General features: G+C 45.4%; 1 protein-coding gene across 1 annotated transcript in view; it reads left to right on the top strand.

The window, feature by feature from the left end:
* LOC138528576 (post-GPI attachment to proteins factor 2-like) overlaps positions 1 to 24,071 on the top strand; it is a 272,761-nt gene that overhangs the window by 29,664 nt on the left and 219,026 nt on the right. Inside the window, exon 2 of the mRNA XM_069640347.1 lies at positions 15,996 to 16,167. Within this exon, the coding sequence (XP_069496448.1) occupies positions 16,003 to 16,167 (165 nt within the window). The 5' untranslated portion in view covers positions 15,996 to 16,002. The remainder of the gene's footprint in view (positions 1 to 15,995; positions 16,168 to 24,071) is intronic.

Genomic DNA, 24,071 nt, shown 5'->3' with positions numbered 1-24,071 from the left:
TGCAATTCATCCCTGCTCCTTTCTGCCCACAGATCTGTGAGTTCCAATCATCTTTAGCTGCTGCGCGCTGTACATTTATTTTCACCTTGTCCAGACCATGTGCTGACACCACTACTCTGGGAGCGGGTCGCCTACAGGTAGATTACAAACAGTTCGATTTACTCTGACCGATGCGGTCATCAGACTCTTGGTACGGCTACTAAATTTTCATTGTGCCGTTATTACACAACCTAACTGCATTGCTGAAGGTACAAACTCACCCTCTTTCATTGACTTACGTTCTAATCATTTGTAGGCCAACCCACCTACTTCGTTGCTCTTCTGCCTGTAACCGACACATCTGTTCAAACTGTATACTATCATCCCCACTTATCTTGTTAGGTGTTGGCTCGTAATCACAGGTGCAGTAAAACCCGTCTGCTGTAAATGGCAGTTCACTCATTGACAAAACAACGTTACAAGTTTAAAGTGGAATTTGATAGGTGTTTATAATTGTTCACACTGTTGATGTGGCGCGCCCGTACAGAGTATACTGCCACTGCACCCTAATGTAGCGTTGTGCATTGTCTATTGTATGGTTCATAGTTGTGCTGCAGTGTCAGTAAGTACGACGGAATTTGTATTTGTATTTGTTTATTATTTGTATCACGCACCGAACCCTGAGGTAACTGGGTGCTGGAGAAACTTGGAGAAAGTGAGCACATGAAAGCAGAATGGAGACCAGAGGTTACAGGTGATATAATGTGATATGTTATGATATTTATATATTTATTTATTTGTATTTGTACAGCACACTTACAGCCCAGAGGCATTGAGGCACTGTTGCATGAAATTTTGTTAACAAGATTTTGATTAAGCGGTTTACAGGTGACCAAGGAGTCTCTTCGTTACAGGTACATTAGTCATAGCTTGATTACATATAAGACAGGTGCATACATAGGTTTTACAGCACGGTCATTCTTGCATCAATAATCATCTACAACAGAAGTTCATACAAAAAGCTTGGTTTTGATTGCTTCGCGGAATGCTTGGTGGGACTCAATCAATCTAAGGTGAGAAGGACATTTATAACGCGCTTATACACAAATACAATAAGATAGTGAGGAATGTACGCTGCATATTGCCATTCTTGCCTATTACTGTTGCTCACACTGTTTGAATACCTGTAGCAAATTGCCAGCCTGTACATATATTACTGTGCTACTTTGATCTTAAGTATGACACATTTAGTTTTTGATTTTGACTTGAGCCAACTGGGGCCCTTGCACCCCTGAACATCCACACTGCTTAATCACAGTGCCCCTGTCAACCACAGTGGTATCATACGTGTACTATGTACGCTACCACCCACCTACTACCAAACTCGCTGTGCGCCCTACTGGCAATAGGCCAACTGGCCACAGCTGCAGGCTACAACCATACAAATCTACAGTATCCAATTATGGCAAACATAACTGCACCTATAGTGGTTATCAAACCTACTTCATTCCAGCCCTCGCTGACGTTCAACCGCCGGCTCTCACCCATCAAACCTACTAGATTCCTACCCATGCTAATTGTAGATACCAAACTCCCCCAAGCTGAACACTCTAGCAGCTCAGCCAAGACCACCTGCCACCTATCAATCCTAACATAAGCCATGGTCTCATCTATGCCAACTTACCTTGTTCCACTATAGCAAGAAACAACAGACTCCGCACTAGATTATCTAGACTCTATGATCCACCAACCAGAACCTCAGACAAAACATGTCCTCTTTCCACAGGGAAACTCCCAATTGCCAAAACCAACTCCAGATAAAAAAATATTGCCATATCCACTATTCATACATCCAAGACTAGCGATCACACCAACAAAAAAGTAAGCCAGGGCAAACCCACTACCTCTCTCTCTAACAATAATACCCCTAACATCAAGGGTGCACCATCAATGCCAGATCTCTGGTGGCACATGCTACCGAGATAGCTGACCTGATACGAGATGAAAACTATGACTTCCTAGCTATAACAGAGTCATGGCTACACACAGCTGCGGGCCCCACCCTCCTACTTGCCGTACCTGACAATTACACAATTTTTAGAGCAGATAGGGTTGACTTCAGAGGGGGAGGCATAGCAGTCATTGCCAAGTCTAACCAAGCAATGAGAATAGCCCCATCACCAGTGGTCAAATCTTGCAAACTACTTACTGTTAAATTACCTATTGTATGGGAGCGAGGGGTCCTCAGGCCCCCTCGCGTCGTACGCTCCTCAGTACAAGGCTTGGACCACGTGCCTCCGGTAGTGGGATTGCCCCTTGCCTTTATGTAAAGTTCAACCACGGTTGACTGCTGCATAGATGGGACTACTGAGCAAGACACGGGGCATCCATCTTTTGTGCCCCCTTTCGACTCCATCTTGTGTAAATAGGCCTCACTGCGATAGTACAGCAATGCTCAGCTCCCCTTTCCACCGCAGCAGCCAAGGACAGAGACACACACACAAGGCGCGCAGGCAGCTGGCTGGCCCCCACCCTTGCACTCCCCCTGCGAAGGAAAGCTCTGCGCTTCCATTCTCACGCTGAAGCTGGAGAAAGTTGTAACAATCAATATGCTACAGTTTTCTTCCTCTGAGATCACTGTTCGTCTGAGAACCGGCATGTGAACCAGGATGAGCTAAGCACTTTTCTGCTCGATTCGTCCTCATAAACGTGCAAGTCACCCACCCCTATTAGAACAATTTATTGCCATCCTGACCCTGCCCCCCCTGTAAGGTATTTCTTTCAAGTGCCAGACCCTCGCCTGTGCTGCAAAACCCACCCAACACACCCACTACTAACCTTAAGCATTTTTACTACTATATATGTTTTTACTTGTACTAATGAGTTTGAAACCTAGGAAGAGATGCGAAACATAGCCTGATTCTTTTACACGTACAATAAAGGTCAAGGCCTTCAATTAAAGCCACAAATGACCCAATTGTACTGACAATGATCATTGTGTGTGACATATGTAGAAATGTGACAAGTAGCATAAAATGTTTTAAATAATTTGTTATTTAGTATGTAACATATTAGCTTAGGTAGTGACCACAGTGACCGGACCCTGACCTGCATGGAGCACAAGATGTTTGACATCCGTCAGCTACTCAACCAACCAGGAGGAAGAGATGCTACCCACACCTACAGCACCACACCGTTTGGCCAATCGGGTCCATTTAGTATTTTTTGTTTGAGTTACTTTAACTAATATAAATGTTGGCATTGATGTAAATGTGGGAGAGTTTTTAGGTTATTTCCTAGCTGGAGAAATAAACCATCCTTTGAACTCTTGCAGCCGGGTCTCAGTGCCTCTTTCCCCGACAAGGGGTTTTATCTGCTATTTTATTTTTTCTCTCACACGTAGTAAGACGGGGAAAGGCACCTACATTATCTCTGATTCCCAAACTCTACCAGCCCACCTAATATAAAGACCTCTAGGACCCATTGGTTCATTCGAGGAGGACATCTCCATAATATTATCTGATAACACTAAAGCTTCCTCTCAGATACTATTGCTTGGGGATCTCAACCTTGGTTTCAACAATCCCAGTGACCAACGATCCCTAGCAATTTCCAATGTGCTCACCGAACTCGGTTTCATCCAAAGAGTGACTCAGCCCAACCATGACAAAGGCAGAACCTTAGACTGGGTGGCAGACCTAAACTGCAAAGCATCTAAGCAACTATGGACAGATCACTTCCTTCTGTCCTTCACCATTTCAGTCAACGCCCCTACCACTAAGGTCAACTTAATTGCAACTGCTCTCTTCACCATGAACAAAATGAACATTACGGTGGATAAAATCTTACCACAAATAATCCCTACTCTCAACTCTCTGCTAGATTCCTCTGACCCAGACACACTAGTAGAGGAGTACAACGCTACTATGACCAAAGCCTTAGACCTCATTGCCCCACTAAACATGCGGAAAAGAAAACCGAGAGCTCACCTGAACTCCTGGTTTACTCCACAACTTAAAATGTTGAGAGCCGAAAAAATAAAACTGGAAGTCCTCTGGAGACACTTACCTACCGATGAAAATAAAACTAACCTGATCGATATCTCTGCCCTTTACAAAAAAAAAAGAAATAAGACGCACTAAACAGGAAATGTATAACGATAGGATTCATCAAGCTAGCTCAAGTACTAAGGAACTCTTTGTTATTCTAAGGGAGATGGAAGCCCCCATACCACCGACAGACAACTGCGTGAAGGATAAACTTTGGTGTACGAACATCCAGAATGCCCCAATGAACACATCTGCCCTTCTCAAGAACAAGATTGCGGACAAAAGAGCGAATGTAGCTAACCTTGACACGCATGCTAGTACCTCAACGCAATCTACTAAACCTCCTCAACGCTTCAGATTTTCCAGAGTCTCCATCCTTGAAGTAAAGAAAATGATCTCATCCCTCAAACCCCCTGAGTGTCAGGGAGATAGCTGCCCAGCCCAGATTATCAAAGATGCCGCAAGAGACATGGCACCATTCATCCCAAAATTGATTAATGCCTCATTCTCATCTGGCACTGTCCGTAGCAATCTAAAGGAGTCATGGGTCCTACCCCTCCTAAAAAAACAATCTCTAGACCCTACCATTCCCACCAACCATAGGCCAATCACTACAGTACCCTTCCTACTTAAGATCTTAGACGAAGTAGCCTACCTTCAGCTACAGGAGTAGTTGAATCACCTCCTGGGTGTCCGCCAATCTGGCTTTATCCCACAACACGGCACTGAAACGGCGCTGATTGATCTAAAAACCCTGATCGATGAACTTAAAGACAATGGGAAAACAGCCTTGCACTTCTCCTCAATCTATCTGCCGCCTTTGATCTGGTGGACCACAATGTGTTATGTAAACACCTTGACTCAGTCGCCCACCTTTCCCTGGATGCTATAGCATGGATCCAATCCTTTCTGAACAACAGGACCATGAGAGTCTTCTCACGTTCAGCGGCTGCAGAGCCGATTCCAATTACATTTGGCATGCCGCAGGGTTCCTGCGTCTCACCATCAATGTACAACATATTTACAAAGCCACTGTTCGATGACCTGGACCATCTGGGTGTCACCTACACTAACTATGCAGATGACACCCAGATCCTCATACCACTTACCGGTGACTACGACAAGGACATGGCCCTAGTAAATTAAACATATCTAAACATCCAAGCATGGATGACCGCCCACGGCCTTTGCTTGAATGATGATAAAACCGAGCTTCTTATACTTGGAACTGCAGTTAACCTAAACAACTCAGTTCCAAATACACATCATTCAACATAGATGGAAATCATATGAAAGTGGTAAAAGAGGTTAAAACGCTAGGCTTTTACCTAGACCCATCTCCCACACTAGGCAGACAGGTCAATGCCATGGCATCGGCTACAGCATATACCTGCAAGCTGATCAGAGCATGCAAACCTTTCCTCTCCAAGGACAGTTGCACTATCCTAGCCAGAGCCCTCATCCTCTCCAAGTTGGACTATTGCAATGTCTTGTACTTAGGTGCGAGTAAGTACATTGTCAATAAAATCCAAATACTCCAGAACAATGCTCTCAGAACTGCACAGGGCCTACCTAGAAGAGAACATATCTCATAGATGAGGAGACAGAACAAATGGCTGTCCATCAATGACAAAATCCTGCTTAAAACCGTCTTGTTAACCCATAAATGCCTTAACAAAGATACCCCACTTTACCTCTCGGAGAGCATCATCAGAAAATCCACAGGACATCACACCAGGACAGCTAACTCCTTCTGCCTGGTTGTTCCTAGATTTAAACTAAAAACATTGGTGGGAATAGCTTCTCTGTTATTACGGCGCAACACTGGAACGCCCTCCCGCTGTCCTTCAGAGCAGCCAATCCTTCCCTAACTTCAGGCGTAACACCCTTAACTGGCTCATAGCCAAGGACCACTAACACACGAAAGCTTGCCGCTGTCTGTACCATAGTGTATGATCCTGTGCATCATGATGTATACATCCTCTGTAATTGTTTGCATACTTTGCTGTAACCCTCGTATGTATATAACTATGTAATATTCTGTATAATTTGCTGCAACCATTGTAATTCATGCCTTAAGTATACCTTGTAACTTCCCTGCAAGTGCGCCCAGATACCTTCACGTTTGGTGCGCAATATAAATCAATAAACAAACAAACAATATTCTTTTCTCTTACTCCCTCTTTTATATATGTGCATTTGGGTTTCCCAGGTTCACATAACCTTAATAGTTGTCTAAGCTGTTGCTCAGCGTTAGCAAATTTCCCCCTCTTTCTCTGATAGGGTTTCTTCACTTTCGAGGTTCTCAAGCTTCAGCAACCCGAATAGCTTTCCCAGCTCTTATTTGCAATGTTCCTATCTTTCTCTGTCCTAATTATATATGGTATTTGTACATTCAAGTTTCTCAGGCTCTCGCAACCTTGATAGCGTGCACTACCGTTACTCAAAATCTTTGTACCTTGTAACAGTTGCCTTTTCGGCGGGTTTCTCAGGTTTCCGTAACCTCGTCTGATTTCCCTACGGCTACTTGTCTCGGTACAACGGTTCAACATGTGCAGAGCTCGGGGATCCGGGCTCCTTCGTATGGTATGATCTCAGCCTCCATTGCTGGTCCTCCAAGCCACCACTGCACCTTCATGGTCGCACCACCAGATGAGATGCAGGGATTCCCATCCCTACTCCTTCTCAAACCTCTGCTTCCCGGTAGGTTGGAATGATTATCCTCAGGTGTTCGGCTAGTGCTTTGCTTGTCCTCCATGCTGCCACAGGCTCTGCCCCTCCAGGATGTTGATTCTGAGGAGGCTCGCCTCTGCGTAGTTGGTCTCTCTTATATACATTCCAAGAATAAACAGAACGGTGTCCTTCACTGACTATGGTGTGCAGGCTGTGTTCGGCATTGCCTGTAGCCAAAGAGTTTTAGGAAACTTCCCTATTCAGTGACTCCAAAGTGATGTCACAAATAAGAGGATTTTGTTACTGCTCTTTGACATTGGTATTCAGGCAAGGTCCAGTATTAACTGAAGACGAAGAGATAGAAGAAGTCACTGTTTGGTGGTTATAATATAGGACTATTCAAAACAGAAGTAACAACAGTGTTTCTGAAGTAGCCATGTAATGTATGTTGGACAGCTTCAAAGGGGGTGACTCCTGTAAGGAAAGCATGGTATCAACAGTAAGACAGACACAAATGACCACAGTTCAAGGGTGTTTATTGAACTTCAAAAAGGGTTTAAAACACCTATCTAATACTAAATCTACAGATGGGAGCAAACCATCAAATAATAATGCAGACCTAGTGGTCTCTTGTCAAAATAAAAGTGCCTATACTAATGGACCTATTGCCAATCCTTACTTCTAAATACAAATTATGTGTGAAACAGTGTTAGAAAAGAAAGAAGTGTTCACAAAATTAAATGTCAGGATGTTCAAGCCGTTGGCCTCCCTTCACCACGTTTTCAGCACGGGACAAGGGGGTACGTTCGAGCTTAGCACAGTCTCTGGTTTCTCTAGCACAAGAATACAGTTCAATCATTAGCATCAGAGCCTTCCGTGTTGAAGTCTCTTTTCCTTACAAAGTCCCTTCTTTCAGAGGGCCTGATGCGACAAACACACAATACATTATTTTCCTCTTTCAGATTTTCACAAGTACTCAATTTCTCATGCGATTCACTAAATGCCTTGGATCCCCATCAGATCCCCTTTTCAACACAATATTCATTTAGTCTCCCTGCGCTGGGCTCGGACCGATTCCACAGTTTCCAATGTAACTTACTTTAACCAAAGCTCTTAGCGGATCTCCCTCTGCCGGGCTTGTACCAAATTCATCTACTTTGCCATTAACTTTCTTTATGCTATTACTATCAAAGACTTTTGAACGTGCATAGGGTTTTGCTTGTCCCATTGCAGGACCACTGCAATTTCGCAATTCCTTATCACTCTTTAGCATTTGCCACCTTTCAGTTGGATACCTAACAGAGACTTTTGAATGAGCACACATGCGGTGGCGGGCCATTCTGTCTAAGGTATTGTATCCTGGCTTCAAAGTTCAATCACTCCTCTCTTGTTTTAATTTTGTTTGCGTTGCTTGCCACATGCGCTTCATACACTGTTCTCTTCAGCTCTCACTATACAATGTTGCCGCTTGCAACCTTGGCTTCTACACAGACCAGTCTGGTATCAGTCTCCCCAAATCACCGGCTGTACTGACTTCACTGGCGCTGCTTTGTTGTAGGAGCCAACAACAGAACCACGGCAGCAATCAATTCTCCCCGCCTTGACTATCGACGCAGGAGCCCCCCGGGTACTCCGACACACAATGCAGGGTTCTTCAGCCTTGATTCCTGGTCTTACGTTTCCTATTCTCGAAGGTTCATGAAAGTAATGGTCTTTCGTTGAAAAGGTCAAAGGCACTTCCCTCGCTGCGTTCCCCTTCGGTTTTTCCATCTTTCGCCATGTATTAAACTGCCATCTTGGACATGCGGCTTCCTCGTGTGCTTTGCCTTGCTCACAGTGTGCACTCGTGCTCTGCCTTTTATCCGCGCGGGGAAGTGTAATGGATGTCAGGTGTGTGTAATGGTCAATAATTTCCTGACCCTACCTGACCATTGTATTGGGATATTTCAGGTACACGGCTCAGGTGTTAGTACATTTTCTCTTGTAGTTAGATGTCTGTGAGGAAGTGTTTGTGTTGGGAAAGGGGGGGGGGCTGAATTCCTAAGTATCCTACCTGGTAGGAAGGGGTTGAGGTGTAACAGGGAAGGGGATACCGCACCTCGCCATCCGGTCTCCCACTCCCCGAAGTCCCCTGACCCAGGTGATCCTTCCACACTGGTCCACCCCCAGGAACTGGATCCAAAAGCGATGGCCGTGTCCTGGCCACCTGGATGACAGATCCCTGGGGAATAGCGGGTGAGACACCTTCAGGTTTCTCACACTACCCTTTCGGGATAAGGGACGAATACCCTGGATTCGTCACAATTCCCATAGCAATAGGGCGAGTTTGCCATTTTTCTTATTTAAATTAGTTAAAAATGTCTGTGAGTCCAACGACGACTACTGGCCTGCCACAGGGGATTCTTGCATGTGTACTCAATCGTCTTTGAATATGTTTGTGCAGCTGTCACTCCATATGTGTGTATATAGTTGATACGGCCCATGCACATTCTCGACCATGTTACTACATGTCCAGGCTAGTTTCTTTGGCTTGTTTACGAGTATCCCATGACCTAACTTACATGGATTTTTATAAGGGGTCTGGATTTTATAAACTTGACCGGCTTCTTTGTACTTTGTCCTAGCCAACATCTGGTAATGTTTTATGAGGCCTGGGCTTGGAATACATTTTTTTTCCAAATATGTTTTATCGGTGAATTTGCACAAACAGAGCATACATTTTAGATGTTTCACGCACGTGAAGAACTTTCACCGTACTGTTTTTTCTATTTCTCCCCTCCCCCAACGATAACTGCTAATTTAACCTCCCCTCCCCCTGCCTCTGCTTCCTGCCCACCCCCCCTCCACCCTTGAGTCTTGAACGCCCTGGGGAGGCAACAACATTAATGCTGCTGGTGCCTGCATTCCAAACTCCTTTGTAGTCAGTTGTTCCAGCACTTATTTAGAGTCTTTCTCCCATGCTCACTTTTAGAAGCTGCATCTTCACTACTGGGTCTAGATTGTGGTTCAACGGCACTGTCCGTTTCCTCTCCCCCTTACATCCGATCCAAGCCAGTTCTCCCCACTCCTCTCCTCCTCATGTGGGTGTGTCGTGTCTTGTTCATTCACTCCCAATTGATTTGTTTATAATCTCCAGGGCACTCGTCCCTACGTTCCCCTATAGCCTTTTCGGGTCGTACTTCTCGAGGAAGGCTGCCCACTCCATTTCCCTTGATGGGGTCAGCTCGTGCATTTGTCTGGTCCGCTGCTCCACTCTGTCCAGTTCCAGGTCCTTTCGAGGCCCACTGTCTTTCGCTCGGGAGCCCCTCTCTCTTCCATCCCCCCGCCAGGCACGCCCTGGCCACTAAAAGCAGGAAGTGGGGCATGTGTGGAAGTTTTACCCAGTCCCCTTCTACCTTCTCTATCCCAAACAGCAACAATAGAGGATCTGGGTTCCTGTCCACTCCCTCCAGGTCCTTTATCCACCCCAGGATCTCCTTCTAATACTTCTGCACCTTCACACACCCCCACCACATGTGCCAATAATCTGCCGTTTGCCCACATTTTCTCCAGAAGTGGGGGTCCGCCCTGGGTACATCTTTGATATCCTAACTGGGTTTCACTGCCACCTTTATAAAAGCTTGAGCCCATGCAATTTATATTGGCAGGCCACCTGAGGTGCGGTGTGCACTCACGCAAAGCCTCCTCCACTGGTCAGCTTCCAATGCCTTTCCCGTATCTCGCTCCCTCCTCCTCCTGAATGTGAATATCCCCCACCCCCTGTGCCTCAAACAGAGCCTGGTACAATTTAAATATTAGGCCTCTTGCACCCCTCTCTGTGTTCAGTTTCTTCTCTGTGCCCGTCTATTCCCTTTGTAATCCATCCCTCCATTCCTCTGCCATAGGTACCCCATTTATCTGCAAGTATTTAAATACAGAGATTCTCCCTGTCCCCAGGGTCTCTTCCAGCTCTCCAAAGCCTATAAATTAATCTTTCTTTAACACCTGTCCTATCCTCTCCAACCATGCCTCAAAACAATCTTGGAACCTCTCGTGGCCTGGGATGCGGTCCCTTATCGTGGGGGCCCATAAGTGACTTAGTGGTGAAGGCCATGTGGTGACTCCCATCATCTCCTTCTTTACCCTACAAAGATTCCAAAGCAGGCCCAGAATCCTGTGTGTCTTTACCCTTCTAAGGGCTGCCGTCTCTGGCACCCAAAGCCATTGCCCCAGCGTGACCGGTCTGAATAGATGGTTCTCTATACTCACCTATTGCTTCTCTTTGTCCCTTCGTAAGTTGGGGATCGGGGCTCTGAATTGAGCCACTCTATAGTATGTACGCATATCGGGTAAGCCCACCCCTCCATTTTCTTTAGGCTGCACTAGTATTCTGTATGTCACTCTTTGTTTCTTCACCTGCCATAGAAATCTCACTATCCTTCTTTTCAGTTCTGTAAAATGTGAGTCTGGTAATTCTATGGGAAGTGCCTGATATAGATGCAGTACTCTAGGGAGAAGCACAATTTGTATTGCATTTAACCTTCCTAGCCAGGAGATAGTGAGTTTCGACCAGGTGTCTAGCACGCCGAAGAACCTGTGCAGCAGTGGGGGAGGTTTCTCTCATATAGATTTTCGAGCTCTTTAGGCATCATCACCCCTAGATACCGTATGCTATCCCTTTCCACTGGGATCCCTAGTTCTTCCCACTCTGTACTTTGTTCCCCTTTACGGCTCCTGGAGTGGGAGGAGCATTGATTTGTTTACATTTACCTTAAACCCCCACACCCTCCCATACTCTTCCAGTAACGTGAGTATCCTCGGGACTGAACCCATTATATCTGTGAGGTACAACAGTATGCCATTATATCTGTGAGGTACAACAGTATGTCATCAGCATACATGCTCACCTTGTGGCTCGTAGCCCTCACCCCAATCCCTCTAATCTGATCATCCCTACGTATTTATTCCCCTCAACGGTTCCATTGTCAGATCAAACAGAAGAGGAGACAGTGGGCTTCCTTGCCTGGTACCTCTGCCCAGCCCCAATTCTCGTGACTTAGTCCCATTTACGACCACCCTCGCCATTGGCCCTGAATAGATTACCCTAATCGCACAACACATTTTGTCTCCCACTCTTATCTTTCGCTGTATGGCAAAGAGAAAGCCCCACTCAACCCTATTGAATGCCTTTTCTGCATTTAGGCTTAACAAAGCTTGCCTCTCCTGATCTCCCTTAATAAGTTCCATTAGGTCTAACGTCTTCCATATCTCGTCGGGGTCCTGCTTCCCTGCTATGAACCCTGTTTGGTCCGGGTGGACGATTCGGGGCAGTTTCCCTTCAAAGCCTGTCGCAAAAATGTGCGTAAATATTTTCTCGTCGACATTTAAGAACGAGATGGGCCGGTACGATGAGCACTGTAACAGGTCTCTCCCTTCCTTCGGGATTACTGGTATTAACGCTCTGCTGAACGATGCCGGTGCCTCTCCTGAGTCCAGGATATGGTTCACCATATGCTGGGACAGGACCCCGATGTATTTCTTGTAGAATCCTATAGTATATCTATCTTCTCCCGGTGGCTTACCATTGCGGAGGCGCGATATCGCATCCTGCACCGCTTCAGCTGTTATTGGGCTCTCTGGGTGTTCCATGTCTGGGCTTGTGAGCCTGGTCAGGGTCACTTCCCTCAAATATTTCCCCTGCTTCCGTCTTGCCGCTAGGAGCCTCAGACTCGTACAGCTTCTCCTAGTATTGTGCGAAACCTTTGGCAACATCTTTTGGCGAATCCCTGCTGACCCCCCTGGTGCTCCCCAACTTTGACACCCATCTCTCTGCGCACATAGCCGTGCTGCCAACAGCGCATCTGCGTTGTCCCCTTTTTTCGTAGTATTTCTGCTTAAGGGATCTCAGTTTCCACATGGTTTCTCCCATTCCTAGCGCTTTCAGTTGTACCCTGTTTGATAATAACTCTTTTCTAATGTCATCTGTATTCCCTTCCATTGCATGCATACTCTCCTCCCCCTCCATTATCTCTTTTCGCAGTTTGCCAGCTACCAGCTCATCAGGTTCTCACCGCCGATCCCTTCTTTCCGACACCACCGTGTTGATACTTTGGGGTGAAAAGTGCTCTGTATCATCTCTCTTCTGTTGCTGGGAGCGGGAGCTACGTGCCCATGTGGCCACCTTCTCCTACGTCCCCTAGCGGTCCCTGGAATTAATTTTAACATGATGAATCAGGCTCCTGCTGTGTTCTCCTATCTTCTGATGTGGCTGGGGCTACTGGATGTGAATCTTAGGTCAACTCCATCTACATGCACCATGGAGTAGAGAAATTAATATGCAGCCTTCCATCTCGCAAGAGTGTGAACCAATTCAATACTTTTTACGTCTCACTTCAAGTTAACTAAAAATACAGAATTATTCAAAGTGAAGTGAACTGCATGGAAAAATACAATGGAATTTCGAATTGTGTTTGTTTATGATCCCCAAGCACAACATATGTCAACACTATTAGAACTATGGTGCTGCGGTGAAATCCCAGAATTGTTCCTTTATTTTTATAATGTTCCAACAAATGTTCTGAGGCATGTTGAATTCTTTTGGATGTGTCCTTGCATACCTATCAGGCAATAGTTTATTTATTTATTTCATTTGTAAAGCGCACATACAACCCATAGACATTGAGGCGCTGTTGCAGATACAAAGTACTAGACAAGCTAGTGTGAAACAGGCATAGTTACATACAAATACAAGGTAAAATAGGTAAAACCTAATGGCAGTTATCATACAAACATACAAAATCATACATAGGTATAAAACCGATTGGCAATTATCCTACAAAACAAGCATTAGGGCGGTGGGGCAGGAGATAGTTCCTGGCGAGCGGCCTGAAGTGGGGAATTCAGGTTTAGGTAAAAAGCTGAGTTTTTAATGCTTTGCAGAAGATCCAGTAGGATTTCTCTGCCATCAAGGAGGGTGGGAGGTTGTTCCAGAGCTTGGCAGCAAGGCATATGAAACTGGATCCTCCTGCTTTGCATCTTGTCACTTTGGGAACAATTAGCCAGTTAGTGTAAGGGGTCCTAGTGGGTCTCGAGGAGTGGGCTTTGGCAATTAATTTAGAGAGGTATGGTGGTGCTGTGTTGGAAAGGCACTTGTGGGTAATGGATAGTTTTTTCAAGATGATCAGCTCCTGAATGGGGAGCCAGTGTGCGTCTCTTCTAGCACTCGAGATGTGCTCTCTTTTCGGGATGTTCAGGGCTGCTCTGAGGGCGTTATTCTGGATGACTTGAAGTTTGAGGATGTTTCTGGAAGAGGTGCCATTGAATTGGATGTTGCAATAATCGATCTTGGAGCCAATGATCGCACAGGCAATGGGTAACGTAGGCTGCTGAGGAAGCAATGGCACTTTTTTGTCTGGTCATGGTGAATGAAGCGTCTAGGTAGACCCCCTAGGGTCTTTATAGTGTTAGAGACAGGAATTGAGCAGTTGTCGATCATGAAGGCAGAATAGTGTTTGTTGAGATTCTTTAGGATGCTTGGAGGGTCAACAATTAGGATATCTGTTTTGTCGCTGTTGAGACAGAGATGATTGGCAACCATCCAGGTCTGAACTGTGGAATAGATCGAGTTCAGGGAGTTAGACTCTTCTGTGTAGTTGCCTGAGAGGGGGATCAAGATTTGAGTGTCATCAGCATAGTTAGTGTATGCTATGCCAAGAGAATCTAAAATGTGTAAAGATATTGGGCCTGGTAAAGATATTGGGCCTCATTACACGGTTGGCGGTAGCCATGGCGCTATTAGCGCCATAGTTACCCCCTTACCGCATTCCGGGTCTGTGCTCCCGGAATAGGGATTTACCGGGTCATTCCGACCTTGGAGGACCCGGTAAGTCCCCATTCCGGGAACTATTCCCTATTCGCATTTGAGCCCCCATAGGGCTCAATAGGAATGGGGAAGGAGCTAATAACGGTGCCGCAATTTGCAGTACCGTTATTAGCTCTGAAGTCTCTTAGCGGGTCTCTCCCCTAACGCCTGGTAGAACCCGGCGTTAGGGGAGGGACCCGCTAAGGGACCTCGTAGTAGGGCAGTAAGGGATTACCGGCACCGGTGCCCTTACCGGTGCCTGTAATCCCTTACCGCCTACCGTGTATTGAGGCCCATTGTAAAGCATAGGGGCGATGCAGGATCCTTGTGACACACCAAAGGTGATAGGAGAAGGAGAGGCTTTGGCGATCTCTGAGAAAACCCTCATGACTCTTCCACTCAAGAACAATGCTATCCAGGCAGTGGCTGAAGGTCAGAAGAGAGCGCGAGTGGTGAGGTGGTGGGAGAGGATCTGGTGGTTGACCAAGTCAAAAGCCGTAGATAAGTCTAGGAGGAGGAGCAGGGCAGACTTGCCTTCGTCCCTAATTTCGTCTAATTGTTTTTTTAGATCGAGCATTCTGTGAATTCTGTGAAGTTGAAGAAATACACGATTTACATTGGTGTCTTTAAAGCATAAAATCCGCCCTTTTGGCACTGCTGCATGTAGAAAGGTTGAAAAAGTAATCTTGAGTGCATGCACGGTTATTTGCACCTCATATTTTATAGCGGTACTCTTTGTTTTTCGTCATGGCAGCGAGGAAGATGCACAGTCTAACAGTCATAATGTTGTGAATGGCGCGCCTCTTGCTCTTTCAGAAAGACTTTTCTGTTGTCGGTCCACTTTAGGAAATCTATCTGCGCTGCATTTTCTGCTACACCTTTTTTTAATACTTTCTGAAAGTGGACCACCACCTGACCTTTGAGAGGGAGCAGATTCAAAAGCTTCAGTGCCTGATCACCCACAAATCTACAAGTACGTTGGTTGATGGGTGTGTAAATCATAGGTTTTGTTCATGTGTATATGGAAAGACTTTGCGTCAAAAGTTTAGAGGTGGGGGTGTCATTTCACTGACCAGCTTTTCAACTCCTGTTCATGATGGTTGAATTCCCCCCACCCCCGCTTTTGAAGATATTCACCCGAGATCAATGGAAGTGTAAAAATGTGAATGATGTCCACAGTCCATAGTTATCCTTGAGTTGGTGATTTCCCCCCTTTGATGTTTGAAAAACTCTTCTCATAGGGAGCCTATTTGTAATCCCATGAAACATTATTGAATCATATAAAAGTGTCAGTTACAGTGAAATGTTTGAGAAATAAAAGAAAGGATTTGGACAAGAAGGGGATGGGTGCATCCCACTGCACTGCCTCCGAGATTTGCTAAGTGTGGCGCCCTGCTGTGTGCAGGGCCCTGCATACAGACTTTCCTTGTACTCATGTGTTGTCTTGCTTGCAGGTGCAGGATGGTGCAGATGCCGATGCCGTTGGAGCGGGAAGGGACCTTGATTCAGATCCGCTTCACCACGTTTGTAGTGACCACCGTCTGTTTACCCTTGGTTGGGTTCCTTTTTTGTGTGTTCTGTTCCCTGATTTTGCACTTTGAGGACACAACAGCAACCCACTGTGGGGTGAGTGCTTTGATTGTGTATGTGGGTTGGAGGCGCTGGCAATACTTTGACCTCTCACTGGTTCTTGATATCGTGCTGGCTTTAAGTGTAATAGGGACATAACTTTCCAAGTTAGTTACAATCTCAGAATTCATTAACGGCTCAATACATTTGGTTAACTAAGTCAATTTTGTTGAAATGTAATATTCTTGTAATAAAGACAAAATTAAACAAATTAACATAACATTATTTACCTTAACTGCATAACCGACATATTTTTAATTTGGGGTATAAATTGCACCCCTTTGTTCTATTCCAAGTTTGCTGCTAAACAAAGCAGAACAGAGCCTATAGGTGCAAAAGTATATTTTCTTTATATTGACCTTGCTGGAGAAGTTACATCAAGTATTTGGATCAGCTAGTTTGTTGTTAAGTAGGGAGGTAAACATAATGAGAGCACCCACCAGCAGCGTCTGGCATCCCACCATATCTGCCCCGAACTGCTGCTGATGGGACGTTCTCGCCACATACATCACCAGCTCAACTTTCCACAGTGATTCAGGAGGGGAACCCACCACACACATTACCCTATGCATCCCAAAAAAACTGTCCTTGCTCCAGGCTTCAGCAATCCAAAATTATAACATGGTGAAAAATAGAGAGCAGGGTAGGTTGGCTTGTTGAAATGACTACTGCTCTGCAGGACTACATGGATGAGTATTGGCTAAACTTCCTAATCCACCGTACCCTACTACCAAACCAGCAGTGATCCCAATCATAAAGGTTAAACGGGCGCAGCCTGACGGGTATCCCTCCTTCACCTCTTTTGGTAAAGGGGGCAAACTGTCCAGGAGGGAGTGTGAGCTGATACAGCTGGAGAACAAACAACACTAGTACAGTGGTACCAAAATATAGAATGTCCAACCATGGTTCTATAAGAATAGGGACTTTTATTAAAAACAACTAATTAAAAACACTAAGGGAACTCTGGCTTGAGAAGCAGGGGTGTTTTAGGCAAAAGGTTAAAACAGCAATCTCATTGTTCAAGTATGTCTTTAAAAAGGCGGCTAAGGGTAGGGGGCTTACAAGTCAGTATGGTCCTTTAAGGCATACCGGGGGATAGGGTCTCTTTAAATACCTTTTGTATCTTGTCTTTGGGACTCCTCAGCATTGAGCTTGGCTTCAAGGCACTTTGCTGTCTCGAGCCAGTGTGAAGATGATCAAATTGGGTATTCCCAAATGGCGGGTCGAGTCATTTTGATTTCTGTGCTCCTGGTGGGTCGAGTCAGCATTTGAGATTATAAAATCAATGGCTTCCAACAGTTTGGCGTTCAGGTTATTTGCTTTCGCGGAGTACAGCCAGCGGACTGGTTGATAGATGTGGTCTGCTACAGTAGGTTAAGCTGGTGTTTGGATGGCTCGAAGAATGTATCAGCAGCTCAAAGAACGTATAGTGCCAAAAGCAGTGCACTAGATCTTGTAGTAGCTCGAAATGAGTCGAGCACGGGTGGGCTTGCTTGAAGATCTAGCAATGGGGTTAAACAGGGTTTCAGCTGCTTCTTGATTTCTGAGCAGCCGGGCGGCCCACTCTCCAGTCCCTAGGACAAAGGTAAGTCTTTAGTTCTGTCCTTCTACTCCAGGAAGTTTGTTTGGCATCTACATTGAGTCCTTCACCTGCATTGTGCAGGATCCTGGTTCCAGTGCACAGGCAGCAGAGTGGCCTTGGTTCACAGCATTGTTCACCCCCAACGTGAACAAAAGGGGATAATTACCTTGAAGCTCATTCTTTAGCTCTGTTGTAGAGGACTTCAGAATAGACTGTATCCCCAACAGAATTCCAAATCAATCCTCCTTCTTTCAGTGTCTAAAGAGGAATCCAGCCAGGACAAGGTTTTTGTGAGCTTATAAAGGTTAACTGCTACAGCATATTGGTCCAAAGCAAACCTGTTGTTAGGTCTCCAATTCAGCCTGCTGTAACAAGTGCCTTCTGACATCAACCCCAGAGTACTTTGTTTGCAGGAAATGAGGGGGAGAGGAGTTTGTAGAGAGCACTATCAGAAACCAAGATGATGGAACTCCTCTCTGCCTACCTTTCGCCTTTGGCTACCTGTACTCCTCCAGTTTAACCATATCTGATCACTTCAAGTGATTAGCACCCTAGTGCGAGTGTGGCTATGTTCTGTTGGGACTGCCTTTGAAGCATTGTTTCACAGGAAGGAATACTGTCCCCTTGGAGGAAGGTGTTGGCATTCATATGGGGGAATCAAATAAGCAGCTTCCTGGGCATTGTCCCACATGGCTGTGGTGGAGACATCTAGGCCAGATGGCTAATACTGTGAGGAATCTGAGGGTGCACTCACTTCTTTCCCCCAAAATATCCTCCTCCCAGGGGGCCAGGGAAAGGCAGTTGCTATTGGATCCTGACCCTGGGGGTGGATATGCGAGGGAGGATCTTGGGGAGTGAGGATGAGGCACCCTTGGTGAGACACAGTTTCCCTCATTTCCCTTTTCTAATGAACCTAATTTCCCCCAGGGCTTTATAGGTTATTACCAATCCCATCCCTATTTCTTACCTAAAGTATCTCCCAGTAAATACCAGTCAGGTACTGGGACGAGGAAGAGACACAGCAGAGGTATACATCTGCACTTTATTAATTCTCACAAATACGAGCACCACTTTGGTCCTGGGAGGAGGAAGATGCAACAAAGACTGACAACAGACTGCAGAACTCACTCTGTCAAGTTGCCGAATGTCAAATCAAGCTGGCGGGATATTTAAAGGCCAGTGCCGGAAGCATAAGAGGGACCTGAACAAGGAAGCATTCATGTAGGAGCTAAAGCCTGAGAAGTCCAGATAAAGCGGAGAGGGCTGCAGAGCAAGCGCAGCAAGAAGCCAGGTGGAAAGCAGGCCGGTGCGAGAAATCTCTGAAGAGGAAAGCTGGAGCTTCCCTCTGAACTGGAGAAGCAGCTGGAGAGGCCCGGTGAGAGCCGGCGAGGCACCGCCGAATGAACCGCATTAGAGAAGGAGCTGGCGGGGTTCACGGAAGCAGTGAGGTGCACCGGACAAACAGACAGACTGACAGACCGGCAGGCCAAAGAGAAGCTGTCCCCAAGCTGCGGTAGGACCGACAGGACAGAGAACGCTTCCCGGAGTCACAAGTGCTGGAGCCTTACACCCGACATAGGACACTCCAAGAAACGCTGGTGAGTCTGCCAAGGAGCGCTGGGAGTCCCAGGGTGTACGACACAGGTTTCAATGGGCTAATCCGCAATGATAAGCGGATGAAAGAAAGAAACTTTAACTATGTGAATTTCCTGAAATAAGTATATTTAGTGAAAATACAGAATAAGTGCAACAATGAAGTAATGAACTGTGATAAGTACAGTAAAATGGTTATGAACTGATATGAAAAGCAATGCTAACATAGAGAGCCAAATAAGCAAGCATAAGTGAAGGTTTGAGATGAAAGTTTTTCAAGAGGTAAAGCAGCATTGTCAAGAGTCAAGTAAGCATTGCCAAGAGCCAAGCAGAGATTATTGTGCATTACTGAAAAGACATGAATGGTTAAAAGCAGAAAACCTGTAGGCAAGAGAAACCTGACAAAAGGGCGTCAGAGGTTTTGAGCATAAGGCATGAAACAGTGAATATGTTTCCTAAATTATGATAACTGGTATACAAGCACTTTAAACTAAGGTTCCTAGCGGGAGAGTGTCCTGGGAAGCCTGTGTTGGGTATTGCAAGTTGAAGCTTTTAAACAAGTGGATGGTGACAAAGAAGCAACAATAAAGCTTCAAGAGCACTTGGAAGGAGAACTAGTCCTGCGTTATTGTGAAGCTGAGATGGTGGCAAAAGACTTATGAAGCAGATGCATTTAAGGTGTCTGATGCATGACCTGTAATGGGTGGACTGTGCGGTCCAACAACTGCACGTAGACCGAACACACCCACATGCGGAAAAGCCACTTGGTAATTGAAAAAAGGAAAACCTGTGTGAACTGAAACTGAGAACTGGCCTTTCTAAGCTAGTGAAAAGTAACCAGAGGCATAGAGCTGGGAAGTATCCCAAGGAACTGTATTATTTTGGAACATTGAATATCCTAAGGAATTGTGTTGTTTTGGAACATTGGTAGACCTGAAAGCTTGGGGTAAGGGAACCCCTCTGTTGTAAAGTGAACTGTTTGAACCTTGGGGAAGGGAAACCCTCTTTCTATCCCAAATCTGGACGAAGCTCTGAACTTTTATTTTGAACACTTCTTCTTATTTGTTGCTGACATCCCAACACATTGTATACAATTAGATGTGAGGGTAAGTATAGGTTTTGGACACAGACAGACATTTGATTTGGACTTCCTGACACAGGCTATCATTAGTTTTATTCAGGTAGGGAAATTGCAGCTTAGCATAAGGCATGTCAGGCCTTTTTACAACCACCTTTGTTTAGTTCATAAAAGTTCATATTGTATTGTATTCGTCATTTGTATGGCCTCAATGTGCTATGTGGTTGGTTGGAAGGTCCTCTGTGACCACAGTCCATGTGTAGGAGGTTCTAAGAGTTTAAATTAAAAATGCATGTGTGTATTTTGACATGTGAGGACTAAGGTGGACTGGCTAGGCTCCAGTAAGCAACCCAGAGGTCAGGCACTTGGGTGCGTGCTGCTAGTGATTTAGGATAGAGTGCTAGTGCTGAAGATTAGATGTGTGCTCAGCTAGACCAAATTTCTTTTTGTGGGTTGTCACTGTATACTAATGGCAGAGGTGTTGAGGTACAACAGGGGTTTCAGTGTGGACGCTATGTGAGCTGCTAGACTGGAATAGCATAGCCAAAGCTGCATTCTATGGTGCATGGATGGGAGGCAGTGCCTGTGGCCTGTTTCCACAGACGTGGTGCAATGTATGCTACCGTGCGCTTGGATGGAGTTCGACTGCAATGTTCTTTTTCTTGGTCCAATGTGATTGTTTGGTCTCGCTATTCGTGGTCTCCCTGGACTGAAAGTCTGACCAGTGGGAGAGGGCCCGCTGGGCTAGGCGGGTGAGGGGAGGACCTATCACGGTGTGCTGCTGCAAGCGCATCAGATTATGTGACCGAGTAGAGGGGGCACGTCCAACTGGGTACAACAGTAGATGTGTGAATAGGTTTTGGGACACCTGGAGTTCAACCTAGATGCGAGATATGGCTAAGTGACACCGTTGGCTTAGGCGTTGGATATGGCTGACATATGTATGTGCAACAAACTACAGGCTTTTAGATAATATGATAATGGAGTAATAAGATGTGTCAGACAGTCTAGTAGGGAGCAGGAATTGCTGGTCCCAGTGTTCAAACCTTGCCTACCTCGTCAGTCGCTGCTGGTTGAGGGCTGCAGCTTCCACAGGCTAACTCGGGTTAACACAGTCTGGAGCTGCTTTTTCGGGAGCTGCTCTTTGCCTTGGTGACCTTAGTCGACGGGCAGCGTGGGTGGGGGCTGCTCTGAAAGACACTGTTAAGAAGCATCTCCCCCTGTGGAGGACCCAATCAGGGGAAGGGTAGGCGGGTGGGGGGTGGGAAAGTGGGCAAGGCAGAGGTCTCCTATGAGAGCCAGGTATGGTAGAGGTCTGCAAGGTGAAGAAAGGAGGACGAAAGAGGCAGAAAAATGGCAGAAAGTGGTGAACATTGAGACACAGAGAGTGAGAAGGGGGACAGTCACCGCACAGGGGCCAGCATGCAAGATGGACTGCAGCGTCCTGGTCGCAAGAAGCAGCTTTTGGCACCCTCTGAGAAAGACCCAATCGGGGGAAGAGGAAGCGGCTGGGGGTGGGAAAGAGGGCAGGGCAGAGGTCGCCTAAGAGAGCCAGGTATGGTAGAGGCATCAAAGTTGAAAAAGGAGGAAGAAAGGGGCAGAAAAAAAGCAGAAAGTGGAGAAAATTGAGGCACAGAAAGTGAGAATGGGAACACTCGCCTCACAGGGGCCAGGATGGAAGATATTCAGTTTCTAAGAGGAAGTATGTTTCTACTTCATGACGCATTCACAATACTAATCAGCCGTGTTATAAAAGGAGCACTGCTCAACGAGCTGACAGACACTAGTATGATATCCAAATACCCTGGTTGTATAATTATGTGACCTCAGCAGTCCCACTGTCATAACCAGACATGGCTTATATTAACAGTTTAATCTGCCACCAGGCTGACCAGGATCCTCAATTATTGTGGTTTGATCAGAGGTGCAGAAGAGTAAAAATCCACCTCTGCCTGTTAGCACTTGGTTTTCCTGCAGCTGCCAGGAATGCATAGGTGACCTTTGAACCTTCTTTGCTACCACTGTAAAGCAGTTTCTGGAGATGTCATGAGACGGGTCACAGGAAAGTTACACAAGTGCACTGAGCATTAGGAAGCAGGGCCGAGTTACCAGCCCTCCCGTTCAGAAATAGAATTGCCTACCTCATTTTATTTGCGAAAAATCATAAAACGCCGGGCTGACCTGCTCTCGTTTGGTTATCTGTCCAGTGATAACCATTAGTCCCGGGAGGATAGCTCAGGGGCAACGTGCTCCCCTTGGAAGCAAGACGGCACGGAGCAACACAGGTTCGCGCTGAGAAACCTCTGGGTATTAAGCGTGTTATAAATAACCAATCATATGATACCATACCATAATAGCAGGACTGTATTCAATAGATGGAAAACGCAAGAACATCCTTAAAAATAAAAAAAAACATGCCATTGAAAGCGAAATCGTGTGGTATCCCTCTCCAAGGTTCATTGCAATCGTCCAAAAAATTGAGAAAGCCAAATCTTGTTTGTTAGTTTTAGAACTTGTTTTAAATAATTCGCCAAATGAGGACACCTGGTCTCGCACCTGCACCATCGTGCAATTGCCTTTGGAAACGGTTTGCATTTGTTTTACATGAATTTCAGTGCGCCCATTTTAACATGATGTGTTCACTGATAGTTTCACATTGCAAACTGATTTCAGAGGCGAAACATGCAAATATCGTTTTCACAAAGTTCTAACTGATTGCCACTTTTTACTAGCGATGATCCTCCGTGCGCTCTGACCCAACATATAATATAACCAACTAAAAAGAACTGCTTGTTTCAAAGCTCTGTTATAGCTGCAAACTTGATAATGCTTGTTTTGAATGAATTGGTTATCTTTGTAAAGTAATGAAGAACTCGGATTCACTTTTTTTGTGTGCAATTAGTTTATTTCATTTAATCATTTAAGACTTTAAGCACATTTCAAATACAATTATTATTATGTTAAGCATTAATAACATAATCCCCAACAAAATTAATACAATTCATGTAAAATGTCCATCTAATTATAACTTCATATTAAAATCATTAAATTCTCACACTTACTTAACAACAATAAAATGCATTTATTTTTATATTTTTTTTGTATCATTCATACTGGTGTTGTATTTTTCAGAACATCATAATTTTGGATCTTTTTCCATATGCCGAATTCTGCTGAATCTGACCAAAATTGGTCCCCTGCACAATGATCTGGCCGACTCTAGAATCTCCCATTGCCCCTGACATAGTTAAATGCAAAGATTTACATTGGGTCAAGATGCGTTGACTAGATTCACTTTTGGTCTTTGGGTGATCCCACAATGGCTTTACTGGATGTCTGGCATCATAACAGGCGTTTGAAGATGGCTAATTTGTCAAATATTTGACACCAGGAACACAAGCATGCTGCCTGGTTGCAAATTGTGTTACTATGAAATCATGTGATTGTTAGGTTAGATTAGGGGTGTGCCAGGATTTGGTTAACCTACACAGTGGATTGATTCTTTCGTCATTTCGTTTAGTAACTCCTTTTCTTTGTGCTATTGTTAACTTACTGCTCTCACTCTTTTTATGACTAATTACTGGATGTATGCATTTTCTATGGCTTATTACTTTTGAAATATTGTTGATCTGAAGATAAACATGTTTT

Source organism: Ambystoma mexicanum, chromosome 7q, assembly GCF_040938575.1.
Source record: "Ambystoma mexicanum isolate Mex_15411 chromosome 7q, UKY_AmexF1_1, whole genome shotgun sequence".
NCBI lineage: Eukaryota > Metazoa > Chordata > Amphibia > Caudata > Ambystomatidae > Ambystoma > Ambystoma mexicanum.
The sequence above is the reverse complement of the archived record's forward strand: the minus strand, read 5'-3'. Positions and strand labels throughout refer to the sequence as shown.